The sequence below is a fragment of the Chelmon rostratus genome, chromosome 12 (genome assembly GCF_017976325.1).
Source record: "Chelmon rostratus isolate fCheRos1 chromosome 12, fCheRos1.pri, whole genome shotgun sequence".
NCBI lineage: Eukaryota > Metazoa > Chordata > Actinopteri > Chaetodontiformes > Chaetodontidae > Chelmon > Chelmon rostratus.
In genome coordinates, this window is record NC_055669.1 from 16,948,894 (window position 1) to 16,973,256 (window position 24,363).

Below are 24,363 nucleotides of genomic sequence, written 5' to 3' on the forward strand. Positions count from 1 at the left end.
AGAAACAGCTCACACACAGAGACTCCAAGTGTTATTGGTCTCTAAAAGACAGATTTTATGGCAATAAGACAGCTGCGAAGTCATAGCTCCATGCTGTTTATCTCTGCATTTTAAACAGAAAGAGTTCTGAGATAACTAAAAATGCCTCAAAAGTCTTTTAAATTATGTAATTGCAAATTAAGGGAAGCATGAAAGTTTTATTCTCCAGATGGGCCTTACCTATTAGGTCATGCAACAATCTTTGCAAATGGAGAAAAGTCATTCAAGCATAGAATATCTTAATAACTGACAGCTTCATTACAGACCAGGGATTACATGCATCAGCGTAAAAGCTTAGTCTCAGATGCACTCCTCGTGAGGTAAGTAGGCCTGTGTAATTACTTAAAATCTTTGACAAGTTTCAATCCAGCTTTCGTCACTGAGGCCACATTACTAAGACTATCCAAGGACCGTTAATAAATGCCGACAGACATGACTGCTGCTTTTGAAGCCATTGATCAAGCCATTTCACTTGATAGGTTGCGTAACTGGGTTGGCATTTCTGGTACAGCTTTAAAATGGTTTTGTTCCTATTTGACAAAAAGATATTTTAATGTCTACCATATGTCCTCCTCAACTCCCCTGCTGTGTGGTATCCCTCAGGGGTCAATCCTTGGACCAGTCCTATTCTCATTGTACCGAACATGCTTCCTGCAAAAATTTGATGCATGTCCGCTTCTACAGAACTTGTACTCTTGATTCACACTCTCATTTCTCTCCCACGTTGATTATTGTAATTCCCTCTACACGTGTCTCAGTCAAGCTGCTCTAAACCGTTTACAGTTAGTTCAGAATGCAGCAGCCACGGTATTGACTAGAACAAGTCCCACATTAGCCCTGTTCTGGCATCCTTCCATTAGTGTCCTCTAAAATTCAGAATAAACCTCAAGATCTGGTTGATTACATATACTTTAATGCTCTGCATGACCCCCAGTTACATTTCTGATCTCCCCTCCTGTATTCTTCTTCTGGACCACTCCAATCCTCAAATCTCTGTCTTTTATCCACCCCCCGCTCCAACTGCAAAACAAAAGATGATCGTGACATTGCTGTTTTAGCCCCAAACCTCTGGAATCATCTTCAGTCTTCAGTCATCAAGTCTTTATAGGCAAGCCTTTATATGAATCCCCATCCCTGCCTTTGTTCTGGTTCTTTTTTGTCTGCTCTGTCTCTAAATCTGCTGTGTTTCATACTGTAAAGCACATTTTGGTTTTTATATTGTTTTAAAAAAAGCTATATAAATGAAGTTGTTCTTGCTTATTGCCTTACTTCTGATCATCCATGAGTACTTTAACATATATTAGCTTATACATAACAATAATCTTGTGCGTTTTCTCTGTTCTCCACTTTGACCGGTTCAACCAATGTGAGAGCATTTCTACAACTTTGTTTAAGATGATATCGCAACTATTTGATGTATTGCTATGCTTGTGTGTTGAGCTAATTAGCAAATGTTTGAAAGCTAACAAACTGAATTAAGATGATATGCATGCCAAACATTATTCAAGCTAAATCATGAGCATGTTAGCATGCCATGATATAACCTGATTGCTGCAAGCCAAGTAGAACCTCTGCCTTGTTTGTAAAAGGAAAAACAAACACTTATTTTGGCCTTGTGGCTTGTCACATATTGTTGTGTCGTGTGTGATGTTTTATACTTTCTGAAGGACTGGGAACAAGCAACTGTCTGTGTGACTTGGTGGTTTGAGCAGGGAGCGCTGCTGCTCCACCGGGTTGCACAGGCTATTTCCAGGGACAAATTGAGTAATCTTGTGAAAATTACGCCACTTTACAAACAATGGCTTCATACCCAAATTTGAATGCACCTTGGAGTAGGATGTCAGCAGACAACTGGAGGTTGCTGACACATTTATGATATTTTTATTTCATCTCTGCTGGAAATTCACGGTTGTTGTTGGGTTTTTTTTTTTGTTTTTTTCTCTCAACATGTCAACTGCATAGATGGGACTGAAGAATTATTTCCCCTGGGAGGGGAGGGAGGGATGAACTTAGCACTCTGATTACACATGAGATGGTTCATTGAATTTCATTAATGAAGTAATGGGAAGGAGCACGACACATACATACTTGACATAAGTTTTAATGTATTACTTGCCTATGCCCTATGGCGAGGTTGTTTTGTCATTAGAGACATCCGAGAATCTAAACATGCCCTCCGGTTAAACATTAATGAACCTGAAAGGAATATGTTCTTTTTGAATTTGCTCGGTATTAGTCAGATGTCTAATAGGGTGATTATTCTCTATAAAAAGAGAATTTAAATGGAAAGGAAAGCAGCTTTTCAATGCTGAAGTCAAAGGAAGAGGGCAGGTCTTGTTTGGGTTTCAGAATCAGTCGGCTGGATCTGCTGGACACAGTATCTACAGCATACAACTGTCATTACTCCTCTGAGTAAATATTTTGTTTGTTTATCTTTATTATAGAATATGCAGATTTTAAAGGTTGTGTAGGTCATTGCATAATTCATGACCCCAGCTGGAGAATATGTCAGAGGGACGATGCACAGTTCAAGGGGAGGATTTCTATTCCTATTAAAAAATGATATGGCTATTCTAATTAATAAATGGTTTGCATTTATATTGAAAAGGCTGGCTAATTGTAATGCTAATATGTGCATACATTACGAAACCATCAGATATCAGCATCAGCGACGCTGGAAAAAGATGTTTTACATTTTTTTTTCATGATCAAGAGTAAGAGCTTACAGCCATTTGAGGCTGCACGGCTGTAAGCACAGTGGTGCTTTGAGCTAAATGCTAATGTCGACAAGCTAACACGCTCACAAAGATAATGTCAACATGCTAATTTGAGCTAATGTAAGCAAGCTATCATGGTCACAAAGTGATGACTGTAGGTTGTGAAGTTTACCATGCTAGCATATGCTAATTAGCACAGCTGAGGCTGACACGGTGTCATGGGTTCTGCAGGTATTTGTTCATAAACCAAAGTATTGAACAAAAACTGATTATAAGCAAAGTTATTACAATCTGCGGGGTAAATGAATGTCCATATCAAATTTCACAGAGGTCCCAACACTTGTCTAGACACTCACAGACATTAATGTGTGTACGAACATGGTGCCAGTCCATGGTGCTTGAATATTTAAAAAGTCTAGTTTAATAAAAGTTTAAAAAGTTTAATTTTCTGTTGATTAATTAATTAAGGGCCCCATGTCTGGTTTGACTGTTTCAACATCCCCTTTGATCATGGGGTTGAAAAAATAAAGGTTTGGATAAAAGTTAGACAAGTAGCTTCACTGCACGACTCTTATAAGCATCACACCATGCACAGCTGCAAAGAAAGGGAGTTCGGGTAACTGTCATTCTTTTGTTCAGCAAAGAAGAAACTCTCTTAAAAAGCATCGTGCCTTGAGTGATAATCACTGAAGCAGACAGGCCAACACAGCCCGAGGAAGAGTCGCTGGGTAATCATTTACTCACAGCTGTGTCTCTTAAGCTTTCCGATTTTCTTTTCATGCCCTCATGGCACGTTGGTAATAACTTCTATTGGAAGTCATAGATTCAAACGTTTGGCCGCGAGTCTGCTGTCAAACTCTCACACCTCAGAGCTGCGCTGAAGTCAGCTGGTGAGAGCAAAGGAGCAAAAAGGCAGAGCGCTACGAGTCTGTGGCCCTGAGGGCGACCAACAAGCCAAACATGGACGATAGCTGTGTTTGGATAATGAGAACATACTGTACTACGTTACAGCTAAGAAGCATATGCTGTCACATTTTATATGCATTTTATCCAAGTAATTCATAGCAGGTCACTGCAAAAAAAAGACACACCTTTCAGTCTGACTGTCAGCATTAAAATCAGACAGTTTATTCATATTAGTCCTTCAACTTTGATATAATAGTACCACCAAGACAGAACTCCCATTATTTTTGGTTAAATATTGAAAAACGCATCTGGTCTTATGCTTCAAAGCGGGCCGACTTTTCAAAATTTAACCAAGACCATGATCTTTCACCAACTTTAACCGAGTGCTTTCCGTTGCCAAAAGGCAACCGCGAAGCTCCAGGCACTGAGGAGAAGACCATGAGACCATGCATTTAAAACCTCACTTACTGTAAGTATAAGTATTATCAGACAAATGTACTTAAATTATCAAAAGTAAAAGTGCTCATTCTACAGAAAAATGCTCCCTGTCAGTTTTTTACTCTTATATCTGATGTTTTTGGATTAATGTTACTGCTGCATTGACGTGTATGTTGCATGTTATTGCTGTAGATGTTTAAGGTGCATTTGATTTTGTTATGTCCAGTCGAGTAGTTTAATCTACAACAATGCATATTTTATAAGATCGTCAACGTCGCTGTCTTGTGAGTAGTAGAATTTTCTCAACCCAAACAGGAAAGCTCAATTTTTCAGTCAGAAAAATCAGAAACACAGGAATTCAAAATCAACAAATCTGGAGATACGTGACTTTCACTGGACAGGAAAATTAAAAATTGTAATCTGAAATGTAAATATTAGCGCAAGCTTTCAGATAAATGTAACTGAAGTACTATATTTACCTCTGAGATGTAATGGAGTAGAAGTAGAAAGCTGCATAAAAATGGAAATTCTGAAGTAAATACATTCCACCACTGTGCAGTGTTGCACATGTGAGACTGATTTTAGACTACAGGGAAGTGCCACACGTCAGTCAACAGAAGCAAAACAAGCACAACATTGAGCCTCACAGAAGGGAATAAAAAAAGATGGAAATACTTGAAAACCCCAGTAGCTACTTATTCATGCACATATGCATCAACAACTACGAATAAGAAGTAACAGACTAAAGCACGTTTTTAAACCTAAGGCAACAAAAAAAACGTCTGACAAGGAAGACGCCGGTGACAGTAGCGGCGAGAGGGAGAAGCATCTCCAGACAGAAACGAGATAAAAAAGATGAGATGGCTGCGGCACTGCGGGGGTTTACAAGTGCCGTTGATCTGTCCCACTGAGACCACAATCACCTCCGTGCTGAGATTTTAGGTGCTCTTAACAAGCAAGCTGGTCCATCCTCTGAGTTTTGATGTTTAAAAAAGCCAATTTGGGAGGATGGCGGAGGATTGCAAAACACCTACCAAGACACCACTGATTTGAATGAACACTGATTTTGAGGATCAGTGGTTTTAGGAGCCAGCGTTGATAATTCAGTGTGAGGAGTAGTTTAATAATCAAAACGCTCTTAGAAAACAATAAAAAAATTAAGTAATAATTTATGAAATACCACCAAATACTCACTGGTGGAATAATGTAAGATAAATAGCACAAGACAATACCCAAAACTGAAAGCAAAGAGAGCCATTCTCCACGACCATAACCATGGAGGTGAGCATTGTAAGGCGGCTTGAAACATGCCTGTCAATGTCTTGTACTATTTTCTTGTATGTGTGGATGCTGGGCCAGTGGTGAGTGCAGCCAGTGGAGGCTGGTGCTGATTGGTCCCCCACCCGAGGGACTTGTTGTGCAGTGGCTAGTGAAATGTTTGCTCCCAACGCTGACCTGAATTTGCTGTCTGACTAACCTCTTACCCAGTCTCACCGTGGAGAAGTGGAACAAAGGTTTCAAGGGGCCGGATTCACGGCAGGAGAGGTACTTTACAGAGGTCTTTGGCGCAATCACCAGATTCGGCGAAGAAAAAAGCACGAGTTGTGTGTGATTCTCGCATGAGAAGCAGCACACGGGAAGTCAACTGCTTCCAAAGATGGTCTGTGGTTTGGACATTTATTACCAATAAATGCAATTCTAAATGTGCATTTTGCAAGTCTGTGCAGGCCTTTTTAATCTAGACATATGAGTTTAATATTATCCCTCCACAGGAAAACTGCAGGGCTATGACAGAAGATGCAAAGCATTATTATGCTCGTCTAGACTGTGAGCAAACTTGAGTGGTAAACTTAAGGTTAAGCTGCTAAGTACACTGACTAAGCTTCTGTCAAGCTGAAGGATTTCTTTGACGCTGGGTAAGTAAATATCCTTGACTTCTTAAATCAGTTACACAGCCAGACTTCCCAACATCACATCTACAGTCGCTTTAAAGATTTGCGCCAGCAGGTCTGTCCTCCGATGACACTTGTGGCTCTGAAAGAATTTTAATCAGAGATTTTTCCTTGAAATAATTAAGAAATAAGATTTTCCTTTTTGAGGAAGACGCCTGTCTGTGTTTATCCCCCGCTCTATTTCAGGTCCATGTGTGCCTCCAAAGGTAATGTCGCACAGACTAATCTCTGATTTAAAGCTTTATTTCCACCAGCATCTGGCGCATCTACGCTCTTCTCCCCGAGTCTCATACACCACGGCGCTGATACGTCTTGGACTTTATTAATCCTGATAAGAGAATCAATAAAGTTCCATTGTAGGAACAGCTATCCCGGCTTTGAGCTGTGTTGACTGGGGAGGTACATTATGAGCTGACAGGATGTCTCCTCAGTGACAATGAACAGGGACACACAGAGATGAGGTGAGGCCACCAAAGGACAAAGCCTGATTCACTGAATAATTACAGCTACACTCCGAAAGTCTGAGCAGGGAAAGTCACCGGGACACCGCTTGGATTTGAAAAACTGACACATCGATGATGATATCACTCATCTCTACCGCTGTGAACATCTTGTCTCGCCTGAGGCTCGACAGAAGCGCATCACACGCTGGTGATAAAGCAGAGACAATGAATGACTTTAAGCCACATGTACGGTAGCAACTGTGTCCCGACTGCGGTGATGTGCATTTCATGTAAACCAGAGAACTGAATAAACACAGCAGAAAAAGAGGGGAAAAAAAGAACAACGGGACAAGGGAAGGTTTAAAAATGCATAAACCTCTTAAGCCACTCTAGAAGAGGCATTAATATTTATACATGCTTGAAGAAATGGAAAAGAATTTATAGCCCCTTACCTGAGCGGGCCTGTTAAGTCTGTGAAACCTCTGATTTTTGTAAGAGAATTGCAACACTTTGCGTACATTTACCTTAGTCGGACGTTTATTTTTAAAGTACTACAGAAAACCTACAAGGCTACACACAAGATACTGCATTAAAATGCTCCAGTGATTGAACTACGGAGAGTGCAAAGTACAGGGGCATGTCCTCAAAATATAGCAGCAGCTCACCCTGGGTCATGCTTTTCTCATATGTAGGCCTGTAGCATTAAATGTTTAGCTCTGAGACATTCCCGGGAGACACATGGAGGAGAATCTATTGTTAGTCCCACAGCTCAGATACTGTATGAGGGACTTGTGCACACAGTTAGACTTCAGTTTGCAGAACGGCGTGCTGTTGATTCACATCAAATTAATTTTCCAATTCGACTTTATTTCAGACTTGGCGCGCAACGGCACTGTGTTAATTAACACCTGCTCGTGTGATGTTGGGGCCTACTCCTATTCTTAGTCAGACCTATTTTGCGATTTAAATTTTGCATTTCTGCGTGGCTTCAAATGGGTGCACGTAGTGTGACCCAGCAGGATCAAGATAATCACCTCCGCCGTCTCAGGACGCATTGTTGTAAAACAGGCAGCATCCAATTCAAGAATGCTATTAAGAGTTTTGGAAGGGCTTCCCTGCTCTACTCTAATGCATTCACCCTAAAACAGTAAATTTAACTGACTGGATGCCCTTGAAATTTCAGTTGAGTTTTGTCCATCATTTCTCAAAATGATGAAAAATCACCATTGTTTACCTAAAATTACAGAAAAGAAGAATGGGAAATAAACTAGCACCTGTGAGTAGTTTGCCTTGGTAATGTGCATGTGGAGATCTACTGATGGCCTACATATGTTCACAGCGCATTAAAGGTCAACAGGTCCTCATGGTGCAATGTGGCACTGCAACATAGAGTATATGAAGGAAAGCCATGCATAACAATCAAGACACGTACTGTAGCCATCATCAAATATTGAGCTAAACGGACAAGTTGAGAGACTGTTCCTTTAGCATGAACTCTGCCCTCTCTCTGAACTTACCTCACCTGCCTACCTAACATGGCTTTCATCCCTATAGAAGCGGCTGTCAGAGGAGTCGTCCTCAGGCTGCTGTTCCTTCAAATAAATAAAATGTCCTGTAGCTAGAAGAACAGTGCCGTCGATTTGGCACAATCAAATCTTTTTTTGATGCATGAAAAGTCCATGCTGAGATTAAGCATGCAATGTTTAAACGCATCATGCTCTGATCCCATCAAACCCCCACCCCCACCAAAACACTCCGTACTCATGCATCGCTCCCATAATCTTCAGAGACGCTCGTGCTCTGTCACATGGTCAAGCATGAACAAGTCCCATACAGCAAATTCCCAATAGCCTATTAAAATTCCTGTGTGAGTCCTGCGTTGTGTTTTGTTTTGTTTTTTTGTCATATATGACAATTGATCGCAGACTGCTAGACCAATCAAGTCTGCCACAGTGGCTCCGACACAAAATCCCATGATCCAAAAGTCTATTATCTTCCGCAACAGTGAGACTCAAGGAGGGAAACAGCCAAAAGTCCCAAGACGATGCAGTCAATGTGTGAAACAAGCTGTAAAGTACTTTCTGTTACGGCTGCAAAGTGGATAAACTGTGAAGTTCCCTCATATTGTTCCCTGTCTGCAAGTGCTTCCATACTGTGAACAATAAGCAAAATTAAAGGATTTGTTCACATGCAGTGTCACTTCAGAAAGGGCTTGCATGTGGCAAATCAACGCTAATCAACGGCGCTTTTAGTAATAATAGTTGTTGATGATGCACGAATAAAACCTGCAGCTGCTGTCAGATATGGTACTCAAGGGCTCTACACAAGGAACTAAAAAAATCTGTCACCTGCTTCAGTCCACCTCAGAACTGCAAAACGCTGAATAATGTGACATGATGTGGGCTTTTTTTTCTCTTTGATTTTCATTCTTTCCCTTTTTATTCATCCAACTAACCTATTTTAACAGCAGGACGCAATAAGAGTAGATACACAATCATGTCCAGGATACACAAAGTGTCATTATACTCCAGCGTTGACAGGCCTATTGTTTGATTGGAAGATCAATTACATGGAAACATCCAAACATTGCAGTCTCACCACAATATCTCCTCCTCAGTTCAGTCGAACAAAATATTACAAGAGTACACCAGGGAGGGTGTTGGCACGTGCTGTCGCGGCAAATGACCGCACTTTACGCACCGAGCGGATCGAACCGGCAGGCGCGTCCAGCTAATACTGAGACGGCAGCAGAGCAGGGGGTGGATCAATGCAAGGTGCGCGTGTGAGTGTGTGTTGGAGCTGTTAGCGGGGCGTGACACCGCACCTGAGCCTGTCACAGAAGTAACAGCTGTGCTGAGTGAAACTTTTACGCCGTCACCCTGAAACCGGCGCGCCTCGACGCGTCACAGGCGCTATTTTTTTTTTCTTAAGTGTGTCAACAACAACTTGGTCAGCGCTGTGATTAATAGAGGAGTTACATAACGCGACGTGTTGGTGGTGGTGGAGAGCTGTGATGTGCTGGTCTCAGCTCTTGGTAAAACTGTTGGCAGATAGTGTTTGGCGTTGGAGTCGCGCTGCCTTTCACGCCAGCGGATAAAAAACGATCCGCTTATTACTGAAACCAAAATGAGCAGAGAGCTGCAGATATCCCCTGTGAGCGCGGCTGCGGCTTGATGTTGAGACCCAAAGACGGGAAGCTGATTAAAAGTGAAGCTGCTGCACATTTTACCTCAAATCACAACTTTATCTGAACACGCAACATTTCGGTCTCAGATGGACCGCCACCTTTTCAGGTGTGCGCGACCGAGAGACTGTCCTGTGCTGTCAGGAGGGGTTATGGTGAAGCTGCACTCCCATAAATTCAGCTGAAACTGGCGTCTGCTAGATTCACTAAAATATGTGTGACCGGAGGAGAGCTCATGAACTCAACTGTGTGCCTCATTCAGGTGGACAGAAAATGTTGCTACCTGGCTGACAGTCCTGGATGTTCCAGACTGGCAGATGCAATGCATCCTGGTCCACTGAAGCGCTCATCAATGAGTAAATCTGCAGCTCTGCCTGTGATTAATTTCTTCTGTTTTATGATGGAATTCTTCTATTTGTTTGTTCGTATTCCTTTGACCAACATTGACGGTTTGTATATTTTCTTTCTTTTCTAAATCCAAATCAACATGTCGCATTGTCCGAGTTTGTCAAAAAAAAAAAAAAAAAAAAACATGGAGCAGAACAGGCCAAGAATTGCAACGATGCCGCGCTGATTTTGCACAGATTCGTCCTTTAACATCCCCTGAGGAGCACGCGCGCCCACTCTGATGCAGCTGTTCCAGCGACACCAGGTGTAGTGATCGCTCGAGAGTCAGCCATCACGAGCAGCTTCAACAGTGACAGCAAACAAACAAACAAACAAATCATACAAGTCGACGTGAAAAGTGATAAAATGGTTCATCCACACTGCACGAAGACACGTGAAATGATTGCATGTGTTTGTGAATGTTCGCTCATAATATTTTACTTTCACCTGAAGACAGCACATCTGGCTGCGCTGTTTTTTATTACTCAATATTTTTTTTTTTTGCATAATTGACCAGTTATGTGCAAAGAAATCAACCCAAATAAATGCATGATAAAAAAAAAGTTGTGCCCTGACATATAAATATCTTACTCGTTGTGTTGTACTTCACCCCATTGATGTACTCAGGGCAGGGTCTCTCTACTATCCTTCCGGTGCTGCTCCGCGGCCAGCAGGTTCCAATCTCATCGGTTGTGGCATTGCAATATAGACCTTAAAAAAAAAAAAAAAAAAAAAAGTAAAGCAAGAAAAGGCAGACTCTTATGCTTCCCCCTATCCCTAAGACCTCCCAAAATTTAACGCAAAAAGGAAGCATCTTACCATCAGCGCTCAGCAATGACAATGAAGCGTTTTCCAAAAAAGTGTCCTGGAAAGCATCTATCAAACTACAATTCAAGTCCCCGAGCTCCCCGAATATGATCTGGTAAATGGTAGCATCCATGGTGCGAGAGATTAATCCCAAGTCCGAGAGGAGAGATGCGCGCACTGAGTCCAGCGGTGTTCACGGGCTTGTGAATCGGAGCAACAGTGAAGACAAGTGCAGAGCGCAGAGCCTCCTGCCGGGATCCGCGTGTCTGGCCAATCAGAGCCGCGCATCCGCTCGCCCGTCCACGTGCTGCGGCAAACCGGTGAACTACAGCCGACGCGCCGGAGTGTCCAGATCACGGGCTTTGTCACTCTGACATTTCACACCTGCCGCCCACCTGTCGTGGTTATTCATGCAGAAAAGTCGCAGCATTCAGCTGGTGAAGTGAGAGAGAAAGCCTATAGAATAAAAATGCGCACTGCCCAGATACCTGTTGATGCCTGTGGATGCAGCCTCAGTGTGCACTGAAGATAGAGAATAGCTATTCATCAGCTCCTGTCCAAAAGGAGCAAGGTATGAAAAATAAAAAAAGGTTAAAGAAAAACAAACAAACAAAAAAAAAAAAAAAGCCCTGCAAGTTTATACAAATGGAAATGGTTGATAAGTTCCTCCAGCAAAACGTATTTTCAGGCGTTAAAGTTAGATAATGAAAATGACACTGTACAGTTTGTGCGCGTCCTCTCAGTCAATCTTATAAACATGCCAGGCAAGTTTCCCCAGGAAGTACAGCCACTGGGCAAATCCACACCTCAGGATTTACGATTTCCGTTCAGTGCCAACACAGGAAGTAGTGAAGTGTACCGTTTATGTAGTGAAGCAGGAAATGGGGATGTGGATGCCAGGGTGGTGCATGGAGGTGCAGCACACTTGCCTTCCATGCTTGAGACGACCTAACCTTAACCATAAATGATGCTTTATTAGTCATGAGCACATTAACCATGGCTGCCATGTGCCACAATGCAAAAAGCAGTCGTTTAAAACACACTGGCATCACATCCATGGTTTTTGTAAAACCGTCTGATATTGACGTTTCTGTCTGGTGATATGGTGGAAAGATGCACTGTTGTCTTTTAAAGCCCAGAGCTGAAGAGCGGGCTCTTAAATGTGACATTGAGATGTAAAATCAGAGTGTTGATAAAAGTGTGATTCTGGCTTTCATGCAACAAGTCCTCATTCAGGACAAAATAGTGCAGCCCTTGACCAGAGAGGTTGAGGTCTGGGGCAAAGATTTTAACCAAAGAGAGGTGAGGGCAGCCTCTTTCATCCAAACAAAACGATTGAATGCGACTGCCTTAACTGAGTATGACTCCACACAAACAGCTCCCCCATTCCTTTTCAGTGGAGCAGAGCCTAATTTTACACTTGAGTGACAATAGCTTAAAAAGAATGAGAGTTCTTAAAAATGATGGCTTTCCCCTTGACATTATAGGCCTATTTGTGATTCTAAAATGTGAAAATAATTATGACCACAATGAATATAAGCATGTAGTTCAGCACTCCCAACACTTAACATTTTCCTGTAAATTGCATTAAGGCTGGGGGATGGTTTGACTACAACCCTTCACAGAACAGCAGAATGCAACATATTAGTCAATGGATCAGATGGATAAATGCGTGTCGATACTGGCAGATGCCTGCTGTTTGAAAGTCTACTCTGATCTTCTGAACTGGCTAATTCTGGCCTTTTCTGCAAATAAGCAGCAAAACAATGAGTAAAAATGTTCTTAAATCAGCTGTCAAAACAACTATCATGTGTACCAATTTGCTCACATTTTCTGTTAAAATGAGAAACTAAACATATAAAAATAAAACCGCAAGAATACCAGAACATGAAACACTCAAAATTATGGCTCTAAAACTTTAAAACTGTCCAACAACAAGTGTCTAGACCAGACATGCGCCTCACAGCTGACTCTAATATCCTGGCTGTTTACCTGTTAAATCTGAGGCGCGACCTTTTCACCAGTGCGAGGCTTCGTCTCAGAGCTCCCTCTAATCTTCCACATGCAGCACTCCGTGTCATGCTTTCCGATCACGTACTCAGAGATCTGTAACACACGGCACTAAGTCCAGCATCTGAATGTTGACTTGCGATGAACAACGAATTGCCCCTGCTATTAATAGAACACCAAAAAGTTAATTAATTCTCCCACTGCTCTCCCTCTGAACGATGGCGCTTTCTGTAATGGGAGGAGAAAGTCAAACACCATCGTTCCGACTTCTCAAAAATGATATATGCATGGCCAACATAGCAAAATGCAATTTTAGTTGCATAATTTGCAACAGAAAATACATTTTGAAGGAAGTGTAATGACCATGTTTGCTATTAGCATAATGAGGAAATTAACGAACCTGGCAAGTCGCAAAAATGTTGATACTGAATGACTCAGTAAAATGTTACTGACAATGTAAATCATTAGTTTTCCACCAAAACATATAGTCTCATTATTAAGCTTTTTATGGTTATGTTTAGGTACTGGCAGCACTTGCTTAAGGTTATGGTGGTCTTCATTTAATATACAAAAAGTGTAGTTATTGTAGTCACTGTAGTTGTTAGGTCAGGAGCAAAGGGTGAAGTCAGGTGACGTAGAATAAAAAGTAAGAAAGTGAAAGATGTGGATAGATAGGTCAAACAAACACATAACTTTCAGCCAGGAGACAACTGTTTGTTTCCCGCGTAAACTTCAACATAGGCTTCTTTTAACTTACTTAACGTACTGAGTTTACGTAACATACGTAACAGTAACATTTTTAACCCAAATCATGAGCTTTTTCTAAACCTAACCGAGCAGTCTCTAACAACAGGATGAGAAAGTTAGACTCTCTCCCCTCAGCCAGGAGAAAAAGTGTATCTAAAAACTGTCCAGCGGGTATATCCATTAAACTATATGTCAAGTTGAAGTAAAACACAAATCAAGGACGAAAAAAAAATGCAATTTAAAATATGCAAAACTGTGTTTTCAACTAATTCCACAAATTTAAATGTAATATAGATTTTAGATACTTTGCTGCTGCGTTAAATTGGACATTAATAGAGTCTTCTACTGATTAATCCACACTTTTTTTACAATACTATCATATAAAAATGTTTTGAGCTCAAAATAGCACTCCTCTGGGCTTATTATTGCCCATATAATTGCCTATATTATTATCCCAATAATGAGGGTGAGCTTAAAGAGCACCTTTGTTAATGTGTAAAATCTCATGTTACCTGAGATTTCAGCTCAGTTCTCTGCGATATTACATGATGGAGTGTGTGTTCATGCCTTTAGTAACCTCTGCTCTTTGTTTGAACAACAGAGGATTCACTATGAGCCAAGATAAGGGACATTTCATCAGGGTTGCATGGACCCATAGCTTGCATCTCTGAGCCTCAGATCTGGGAGCCTGGGTATCTCGAGAACCCAAGGCATTTAGATCTAATCCCACAACCAAACTCAGCCACTGTTGATCTATAGAAGAGTGTTGATTTTTATGTGGGATTTCTTTGGTGATCCTGAGCTTCAGGGTATTTGATGACTCAGGGTAATGTAAGTATAGGCTGCAGATAAGAAGCCAGTTTTATCTGGCTGAGCAGGACAAATCAGATGCACAGTGGACTGCTTTGCAGAGCTGTAACTTGGATTTAACTTGTGCTTTTTGAGGTTGCAAAAGCAAATTAAGCACTTAAAATGAATGGGACCTTCCTGTTGTTTTCTCTCAGTTTGTTGCCACTGGCATGTTGAAAGCTCTTTGAAGGAAATCCATACCCTTTGTATCTAGTTGGCCTAATTCGAACGAATGTAAATTCCAGAAGTGAGCCCTTTGCACAATAAAATTGGTATTTCTTCCTCCTTTGCCTGACAAAGGCAGAGCCGGACTCCAAAGTATGAGAATCTGCAATGCGTCGAAGGATTGTGGAAGTGTGGCTCAGAGCAAGGGCACAGCACAAAGAAACCCACCGTGGAGAGGCGACACGAGGGGGGAACACAAAGTGCACCTTGTAGCCTCTGAAGAACAATTGCTAAATGCAACCAAACAGCACCTTTCGCTAAATACAACACAGCCATATGTTTAAAATATAAAAAGCCAATACTAGCTACACATTATAGAGCACATTGTCAGGAGCTGAAGCTTTAACATGACTCCCTACAGTGTAGAAGGGCAAAATGATCTCATGAGTCAGCCTGAGAAGCTGTGCATGACTGCAGGGTTCAGAGTGAGTTACTTACTGGAGTCAATGAAATGACAGCTGCTGAATAAACATCCTCATGCAGGGTACCACAAGGTGACTTAAGCAAAGCTTGAAGCTGTTTGACGGTGCAGCTCAGCGGCCGCATACTGAGCTCTGCTCAGGTGGCCCTAGCGATAAGCCCTGCCCGTTGTAGTCATTTCACTCCCTGTTCATTTGGCTGAGGATGTGAGCGGTCGCATCCAGTCTGTTTCTGACCCGCCGCTGCCAGTCATGGCCTCCTCCTCTGAGTCACTACGCCACAGAGCACTAGAACGGCATGTTGAACACATGCATCTCGGAGGGAAACCTTTGACCGCTCTGCTCTGTCTTGAACTGATGGGCAGTGCCCTGATATAGAAGTGGTTAAACCCTCCAGCTCATTGCACTGCATACGAAGATCTTCATGTTAAAAGGCTTTAACTGGCCTCTCCGCAGACTCAGGCAAGAACTGTTCTGCAATTAATATGCTAAACTAAATGACCTGTTGCCACTGGTGTCTTAAATATATGCCCGCATCACACTGTGAACCCTGCTTCCACGCTGAGCCATGACGAATTCACTGCGTTATCGTAAGCAGGGAACCGTCCACTAATAGTGAAGGGTGAATGGGAAACCCATATCTTCTAGACAGTGTTTACCAAAGCAGATCATTACAGTGCACAAACAGAGATGCTGCAAATCCTGCCGCCGCGCTGCAGATAAACATACGACTTTGAACTGCTGATGCTGGTTTTGTTGAATTTTCACCTGCCCACACTGTGACTAACACGGCTTTGAATGCTGGTGAATGTGGCATATGTTGAGAAAAGGAGAAAATAAGTTCTGAAATATGAACTGTATATGAAAGAAATGATAAGTAAGTAATAAGAAATAGAATGTCTTTAAACATACATATTAACATAATAGCAGTTGAAGTGTAATATTGAAAATGAGAAAATTCTAAAGTTTAATGTGGTGGGTGTGCAGTGTTGTGTGTCATGTATGAATGTGTGTTGGTGTGAGTGTGTGTGTGTGTGTGTATGAGGGTTTGAGGATAGCACAAAAACAACACACAAAAAAAGAGGTGAGACTGAAATTGTGTCCCAGTCCCTAAAAACAAAAACTGTGTAGGAGACAGAACTTGCCTGAGGTGGTTCGGTTAATGAAACAGAGCAGGAACATAATAACTAAAAACATATGTTTACGGGAACGAAAACTCCAAGACGGAAAACGTGTCTGTCGGTATAAGAAGTAAGCCTGTAATGAGACCAGTCCAACTCTGAGGGTGGAGAGTGCACTGCATTCTGCTGCTTCCCTCAGCTTCCACCCCAACAAATACACTCCAAAGTTCAGCTCAAGCTTTGACGTTTTATCCCGGTTGATGTGTTTGTTCCGTTTGTTCTTTCTATTTATGTGCACGCATGCCGTCGTGAGTCTGCGTGTGTACATATTTGCATTTGTTTTGGGTTTTTTTGCCATTGTGAGGGTAATCCAAGTGGCTGGTGTTGCAACATGGAGCTCAAGTGGATGATCTGAAATGACTTTTAGGAGTTTGTGTTATTACCGGGACTCTCAGGAGGTTGAAGTGTGAGTTATTAGAATGAAGATGAGAAAAGACTTGTCAGCTGCAGGCTTTTTTGCCTCAGAGTGTGTACAGGGGCCACACAGCACACCTTACAAGAACGGTGCAACCTGAGTAAATCCATTTTGTCAGTCACTGTTTTGGTCGTCTTGGAATAAATGTCCTCACTCTGCTGTTATCAGACTTGTTAACGCAGACAACACAGAGTGCTATTTACAATCAGGCTCTGGTTTCAGACAGCAGCAGCAGTTGCATACGGGTACCTGCTACACACACCCTGAAAACACAAATCCATAATAAGCTGAATATATTTCAAACCGGTGTTTTAAGGAACAGTTAAATGCGGTATTTGAAATATGATTTTTTTTTTGTTTTCTTTTCAAATAGCAAAAAAGGTCAAACATTTAGCAAATCAAGGATACATTGAACATATATTGAGATCAAGAGAGACTTAGGCACAGAAGGGCGGAAAGGGCAATTAAATTAATGTGTGTGATATAGCGTGCACATCAGAAAAATCTGAATAAATAAATGATTCAAATCCCACAGTGATGCTATCATTTTACGAGGGAAGTCACGCTGCTGCAAGCTGCACAGGAATGTCCCCCTGGAGTCCAGACACTGATGGGGATGAAAGAGTGAAGAACAAGCGTAGTTGAAGATGTGGACGGATGTGATGTGGAGCCCACTGGAATAATTGGACAGTCGGGCTCTGATGGAACTGGAGATGAACGGGCTGGAGGTGGGTCACGTTGATCCGACTTTGAAATGGCAGCTGCCAACACAAGAGGCAGGAACCCTTTTAAAGTTTGTCTTGAGTAACATGATTAAAACTAATTAGTTTTGACTGAACTTTTGCAAAGCTTCATTCCTCAGGAGGTGGAAAACCATTAAGTGTTAGAGTGTAATAAGCCGTGAGCGGAACAGAAACCTTTGTTACGTCCAGGACTGGATCCAACAGCCCACACAAAACTTACCAGCAGTAAAAGCACCACCGCTGTCCCTGCCTCAGAAAAACTCAGCTCATGTACATGTACTGTCAATGTGAACTACGTCACTTTGATAGTGATTGTAGAAACTTTGACAGGATACATATGGAGCACACAAATTTAATGTATCAGTGGTTTGCAGAAGCTTATGGTGCTAACGGGGTCTTATCTTTGCATGATTATTGTATAGTTTGTTACATTATCCTTTTGATCTGGACTTGGTATCCATGATATGCAATATGATATTTTGGTATTTTAGAATAGTAAGAAGCTTGTCTAAGACTTAATCTGTAAGACCTGCACAGTTTCCTCTTGATATAAACACAAATATAAATGTATGTCATCCTGTGGTTTGCTATAACTGAATGTGGTTTGTTTTTTTGTATTCCGCTAACCATGCAAAGGTACTTCAAAAAGAAATGTACTTGCTTGTTAAAGAATACCTGCAGGCTACATGTCCCACTCAATGCCTTATTTTTTGAAGGACCTGTCTGACTTTCACAAATTCTTCTCACACAAAACTTAAGTGAGCATGCTTAGTTTCAGGACTTCACCAAAGACATTTTGCAAACATTTTCCTCCGCACTCATTATTTTCGTGCAAACAGCGTTTTAGGTCACTAAAATGGATTTTTTTAAAATGCCTGCCAAAATACAGATTTTCAAAACTATTAACTATTCGTGTGTACATGTAAAATGGAGCGTTTGTGAAAGGATCAACTCACATGAGCGAGCGTGCTTCCGAAAACAACAACAATGGCGGACTACTTTACGTTGCTAGGCTGTGTGTGAAAAGGTGTTAAATGTCTGCAAATAAATACAGTAAATGATTAGCTACTAGTGTTTGTGTTTATAAGCTACTTAACTGCTAAAGGAAAGAAAGAAAGTAAGGTAAGCATGCTCAGAATGTTTCTTCACAGGTGTTCAATGTACACTTTATCGCCACCTACTGGCCTGGCATGCTAGTTTGAGCATTTGGAATTGTTTGTTTTTTCATTCCTGTCGGTAAAGAGATACTTTGTAAAACAAAAGGTCATGTGGACGAAATCTTTGTTATTATTTTTTATCCATTTCAAAAATATCCATAAATGTGTGGTCAAGGCTTCAGTTTCAGGGTTAATTCAGCTGACCACAGTCAGAACCCCCCGTGGTTTAAATGAGCCACAATTGCCACTGCTTTGTCGATGCTTTCTGCAACCTCAAAGAAGCATCCAATGTAACTGGACCACTAAAATAAAAACAGTGTTTCAGAGAGCGCTCTTCCCTGAAGTGAAAAACAAAGTTAATTGTGAGCATGAAATTATGATTCACACCCAGTGTAAATGCATAGCTGGAAGCACAAATGAAGCTTTGTGTCATTTACATAGTGCTACTCAACGCTTTTCTAATTTCATAGCAATCTGCAAGTTGGTGTTATTTCATAGACTCCTCAATTTGTCTTTTAAGTGGGGAGGGGGTGCAGCTGCACTGTCAGGGAAGGCAAAAACTATTTAAAATCGTTCTTAACTTATCTAAAGGTATGTAACTCAATAAGCAAAACCTCCCAGGCTGGAAATGATGATGTTGGGTGGAGAAATGCTCATACAATATTGTTGGGGAAATGCCACTCTGCAGGGCTGCCTGTGCAAGCTTGGAATGTCAGACACTGCATCTGCTCACTGAGCACGAAGAAGTATGTTGATTGCAGCAACTTTATTTCCCAGAGGCTGATTCCTTCCATGAGCTTCATCATAATATTGCATGCTAGACTGACACGCCCTGGGTGCCTCTGTGAAATTGCGTGACAGAGAGCACCGCCTTACGGGATGTCACTCCCACTGTCTGAGATTAACCTTGTGCGAATTGGTTTCTGTCCTTTTTTAGACTATGGTGTGCATCGTACATGTCGCGGTGTCGGAAATTGTTCTGATGTGTTGCATGAGATGTCTGTTTAAGACTCTTCTCGGGAGCTCTCGGTGCCAGCGCGGTGGAAGAGCGAGGCCACACATTACCCAGGGTCAAGATTCATTTCGACTGGAATGCCATATTGCGCCTCTCGGCCCATGACACTAGGAGATTAAGCTGCGCCATGATGCCGTCAGTGCTCTCATTCAAGCCTTCAGAGACTTGAGACATCTGTTGCTCCTCATCACTCAGTCTGAGGTGAAATTATGCGATCATGTCAGACGTGAACCTTTTCATTAAAGATCGTGTCTGTATACCAAGAGGCTTGGCCATGTGGTGTTCCCAGGTGTGCGTGAAAGCACTGCAAATGTAATGTCGTAATATATGAGTGCATGGCAGAGAATCTCTTCAAACAGCACCCCGGGGACAGAAATTACATCATCTGAAGCTAAAAGCCATAAATTGAGCTAATTTCTGTGGTTTGCTAGAAATATAAGCAGTATTTTTCAACGCTGGATGGCAATAATGTTTTGTCCTTGTCAGAGGTCTTTGGTAAACTGTTTCTTGATTTCCCTCTAAAGCAGTGTTTTACTCTGGAGGAATGTTTGCACAGTTGACTATACATGCATCATCAGTGAAGAGTGAACGACAAGCATCAGCCACCAAGGGGATCAGCCATTCTTTCCCTACTGGGTTTGTTTATGTGTCACTGCAAAAAAAAAAAAGAAGAAGAAAAAAAGAAATCCAAATGATTTCCTGAAGCATGACAGCAGATTAACTAGAATTATGGAAACACACATTACAAAAAGCTTGTATGCAATGCAACTATGACTTGCTTTAGTTAGCTTTTTTTATTACATGTTAGCAAACAGATTTGCAGATGCAGGGGACACAGCGCAACGTAGCATTCATTTGTGGCCGTGCTTGTAGGAGTGAGGATAAACACAATGTGATTTGATGAGTAACAACAAACAGGAACTTTCTTTACAAGGAACCACCACAGGGCACTTTAAGTGGAGACATATTTCAGGACAGATATATAAGTAGAAGGGAGGAGGACAACATGTTAGGGGCTGTGGGGGGCAACAACTGTGTGTTTTTATAATTATAAGGTACAGTAACACTGTTGCTGGGAAAGGGTTACAGCATCTATATTGATGTGAAAGTGCCTATCAATTGTTTTAAATTTATAGTTTACTTACAAAAAATAATGCCCTTGTGAATGTGTTTCCCTCTCATTACCTTGTACCTTGAATTGGTACCTCATATACAAAATATTTACTCCGTAATTCGCCAGCTAGAATTTAAAACCATTACCAATTATCCTCCAACAGTCGATTTTTGTTGAAGGATTTTGCACCAGTTTTTGGTTCTTATTAAGTGGAAGATAAATGCATTACATTATTCACAGGCATTTTTCCCACAAGTAAATATATAAATAAATACTTACCATTACACCCAATCTGACTGACTGCCAGCAGGAGCACTCACATTCTGTATCATGGCCGTGAATTTACTGCAGCACCTTAATGAAGAACCAGCCGAATGAAGCTGAGGCCCTCGCCATGTAAATCACGGATAATAGAGGTGATACTTTCGCCACGAGCTGTCAGATGATGGGTGAAGCAATTCTGTATCCCCGCTCCTTTGACCACATGTCATTATCCAGGAGATTTCCCCCTCCGGTTTTCTAAAATTGAAGACATGCGGGCCAAGGTGCCAAGGAAGTCTAAAGAGGATTTCAAAATTGATGTGCGTGCAAGTGATTTGCATTGTGCTAAGTAAAATTATTCGTCTCTGAGTGCTATTGTTCATAATTTGTCCATGCTGATGCTGTTGGATCTCTGATTAACCAGGTTTTTCTTTTCTGAGTGCTCAATTTACGGAGCGTCCTGTAGATTGCTGTGCAGTACAATAAGCAAACAGAAAGAGGCTTTAATCAATAGTTACTCTTCCCTCCTCGGAGTAAATCAAGCTATGCCTCTCAGCTCAATACCCTGCCTCCACTGTCCTTCACCCTCTGCTGTACTGTGTGTTTAACTTTCTTTAAAGCTACATGACCGCAGGGAATTCACGGTGAAGCTCATAATCGATCTCCCTGTTGTGGTTCAAAATGTTCATTTAGCTATTTTAGTAAACACTGTGATTACGTAGGCCAGATAATTGATGACCATCGCGCAAACACCATCCTTAGATTGCTCGTTTTGATGGTGACCTCTTAGAAATGGTGGCAGTCCTCAAGTTAACGAAGTGTTTCACATCTCAGGTGGGATTTAATCTGTGGTGTGCCTCAGTGTGAGATGCAGATGGCATTTCAGTGAATTCCCTGATCCCTTAAAGACACAAAATAGCTGCAGTTTGTGTACCCAGGGATGCAAATACTAATGAGCACAAAGTTCAAGCTGGAAAAAGCAACAAATATGACCAGGGTCTAAGATGAGCTCCGTCTTTGGCTGTAAGACAGGGCTTCTCCATTGAGTTTTAACACATCATGAAATGAAAGCCCAAACACAGTTTAGATCCTGATATGCACTGTTGCATTGTGATCCTTTGCTGTCTGTCCTGTGCTGTTTTGAATGTATTGTAGGTACCGCAAGAACAAAAGCCCTGTGCCTGTAGGCTCCAGCTTCCCCAGAGATGTCAAATTCAGAGTTTGGAGAGAGGAGCTATGTGAACAGAATACAGCAAAGGACATATACTGCTGAATTTCTTCCCCCAGGAAGTTTACCATGCTTAACAAAAACATTGTTTCATGTGGCATTCTGGCATAGCAAATAAGGCTGTTTGGGGTTTGGGGGCATAAAAAGGGTAACCCCATATCATAAGTTGCACAGAATCATATGAAGAAACAATCATATGTGAAAAACAAATAAGGAACAAATTGGAATAACTGAGGATAATGTTGTCCACTAGCTAGTAGGACAAATACATCAGTTTGGAGAGGACGTAGTTGAGGATTGAACACTATCTTAATCTTAATTCTGGCAATTCTTGGTTCCACTCTTAACGTGCAACAGGCTATGCTCACACGGCGGCCATTTTCCTTGGATGTCACACTCTGGCCGGGAAGCTCAAATGTTGAATGACGCACTGCCGTGTTTCTGGTTTCAAGTCATATAAAAGGGAATCTGACATATTGTTATCCTTTCACAGCTTTCCAATTGATCAGCAACCGAAAAGACAGGTACAACTACGTACATACTCGATAAGCCATTAGCAACAGTTAGACAACAGCTAACGTTAGCATTCAGCCACTTCCTAGCAAACATTACAGTCTGAAATTCTGAAGCATCATTGTACTTCTTAGTGACATTTAACCTATTTTGTATGTACGTATGTATTTTTTTACACCACATAAAATGTTGGTGTTTAGCAGGAATGTTGTTTATCATGTGTGTGTTAGCATGCTAACACGAATGGCACTACAGTCCAGCTGAGGCTGATGGAAATCTTTTAATGAAAGGTCAGGGGATCAATGTTATCACAATTCATTCTCAACCGTGAAGGTTTTCATCAAATTTCATCGCAATCCGTCCAATATTTACTGAGTTATTTCAATAAAAAAACAAAAATATCACCTTTGTGGCACTAGAGTAGACATCAGGAGCCATTAGAATACATCATCTGTGCAACGTGAATGTGCATACAGAAATCCTTGCCAATCTATCTTGTAGTTAATGAAATATTTTCACTGAATAAGTGAAATTTTGACATGTTGACGGTGCTAGAGGAAAAGTCAGAGGATCACCAAAATCCACAGAATGTATCCTTTAGGACAAATTCAGGATATCTGATCTGATCCACACAAGTCAGCCTCACTGAGGCCCAACTCAAGGGATCAAAAGTCAGTAGGATCAATCCATTCTGTAGCTGTTGAGATGTTTCAGTTTGGACCAACAGACCAAATGACAATGACATCCTTCAGCAGTGGTCACTGTTAAGGCTGTGTGTCTTCCCTGTGCTGTTTGTCCTTCTTCCTCTCCTGTCCTCTCTAGCTCTGCCCAGGTGTGCTACATCTGATTGCTGAATGAGGTGCACCTGACCTGGGGCCAAAGTGCTTAAAAGCTCCTGTGCCTGCAGCAGAAGAGGGGCGTCTGCTGTGGGGACCGCTGGTCTTCCTGCCTCTCAGCCTGGGGTTTTGAATTGTGCTTTCATCTTATTGTCCTGGTTGTTTGTATGTCTTTATGTTAATGAATTTGGCAGTTTTAAATGTATTTTTTTGTGTTTGAGTTGGGTCTAACCCTATTCAAATAAAATGTTGAATCCTACTCAAATGTAAGTGAGAAAACATCATTGCAGAGTACCCTCCAGACTTACCTGCCATTTTTGTGTCACCTCAAGAATGTGGAGTGTTCGCCCGTCCAACTGTCTAGCTGAGCGTATCATTAGCTTGTGAATGACACAGACCAGCGACCGCACGGAGCCATGGAGAGGAGCACATTTACATTCAGTTCTACATCCATATGTCATATTTTATTAGTGAACTGCACTGTCCCTCGAATACAAACTAGTAACATGTAACATGACCTGACATGTGGCAGCAGAGAAGGAGGCTCCTCTTCTTATAATCTGACAATCTGTTTTTCATGAATGAGTGATGGGTCTACTGCAGACGAATGCATAAACTTTACATTAAATAAAAGGCTAATTTGGTTCCAAGGTGTAACTGTACTGTAAGGGAAGAAGCCACAAGTACAGTGATGTATAAGTTATTAGACACATCCAAAATGAATACATATGAGTCAGTAAGGCTTGAAGCAGCTGAAAGTTTGTATGTTTGTTCGCT

The 24,363-nt window shown here is 41.6% G+C and overlaps 1 protein-coding gene across 1 annotated transcript in view; it reads right to left on the reverse strand.

The window, feature by feature from the left end:
• Positions 1 to 11,006, reverse strand: part of LOC121614735 (corticotropin-releasing factor receptor 2) — a 32,496-nt gene extending 21,490 nt beyond the window's left edge. The window contains exons 1-2 of the mRNA XM_041948771.1: positions 10,886 to 11,006; positions 10,658 to 10,777 (exon numbers count right to left, since the gene is read on the reverse strand). Coding sequence (XP_041804705.1) covers positions 10,658 to 10,777; positions 10,886 to 11,006 — 241 coding nt within the window. The remainder of the gene's footprint in view (positions 1 to 10,657; positions 10,778 to 10,885) is intronic.
• Positions 11,007 to 24,363: the final 13,357 nt, after the last annotated feature.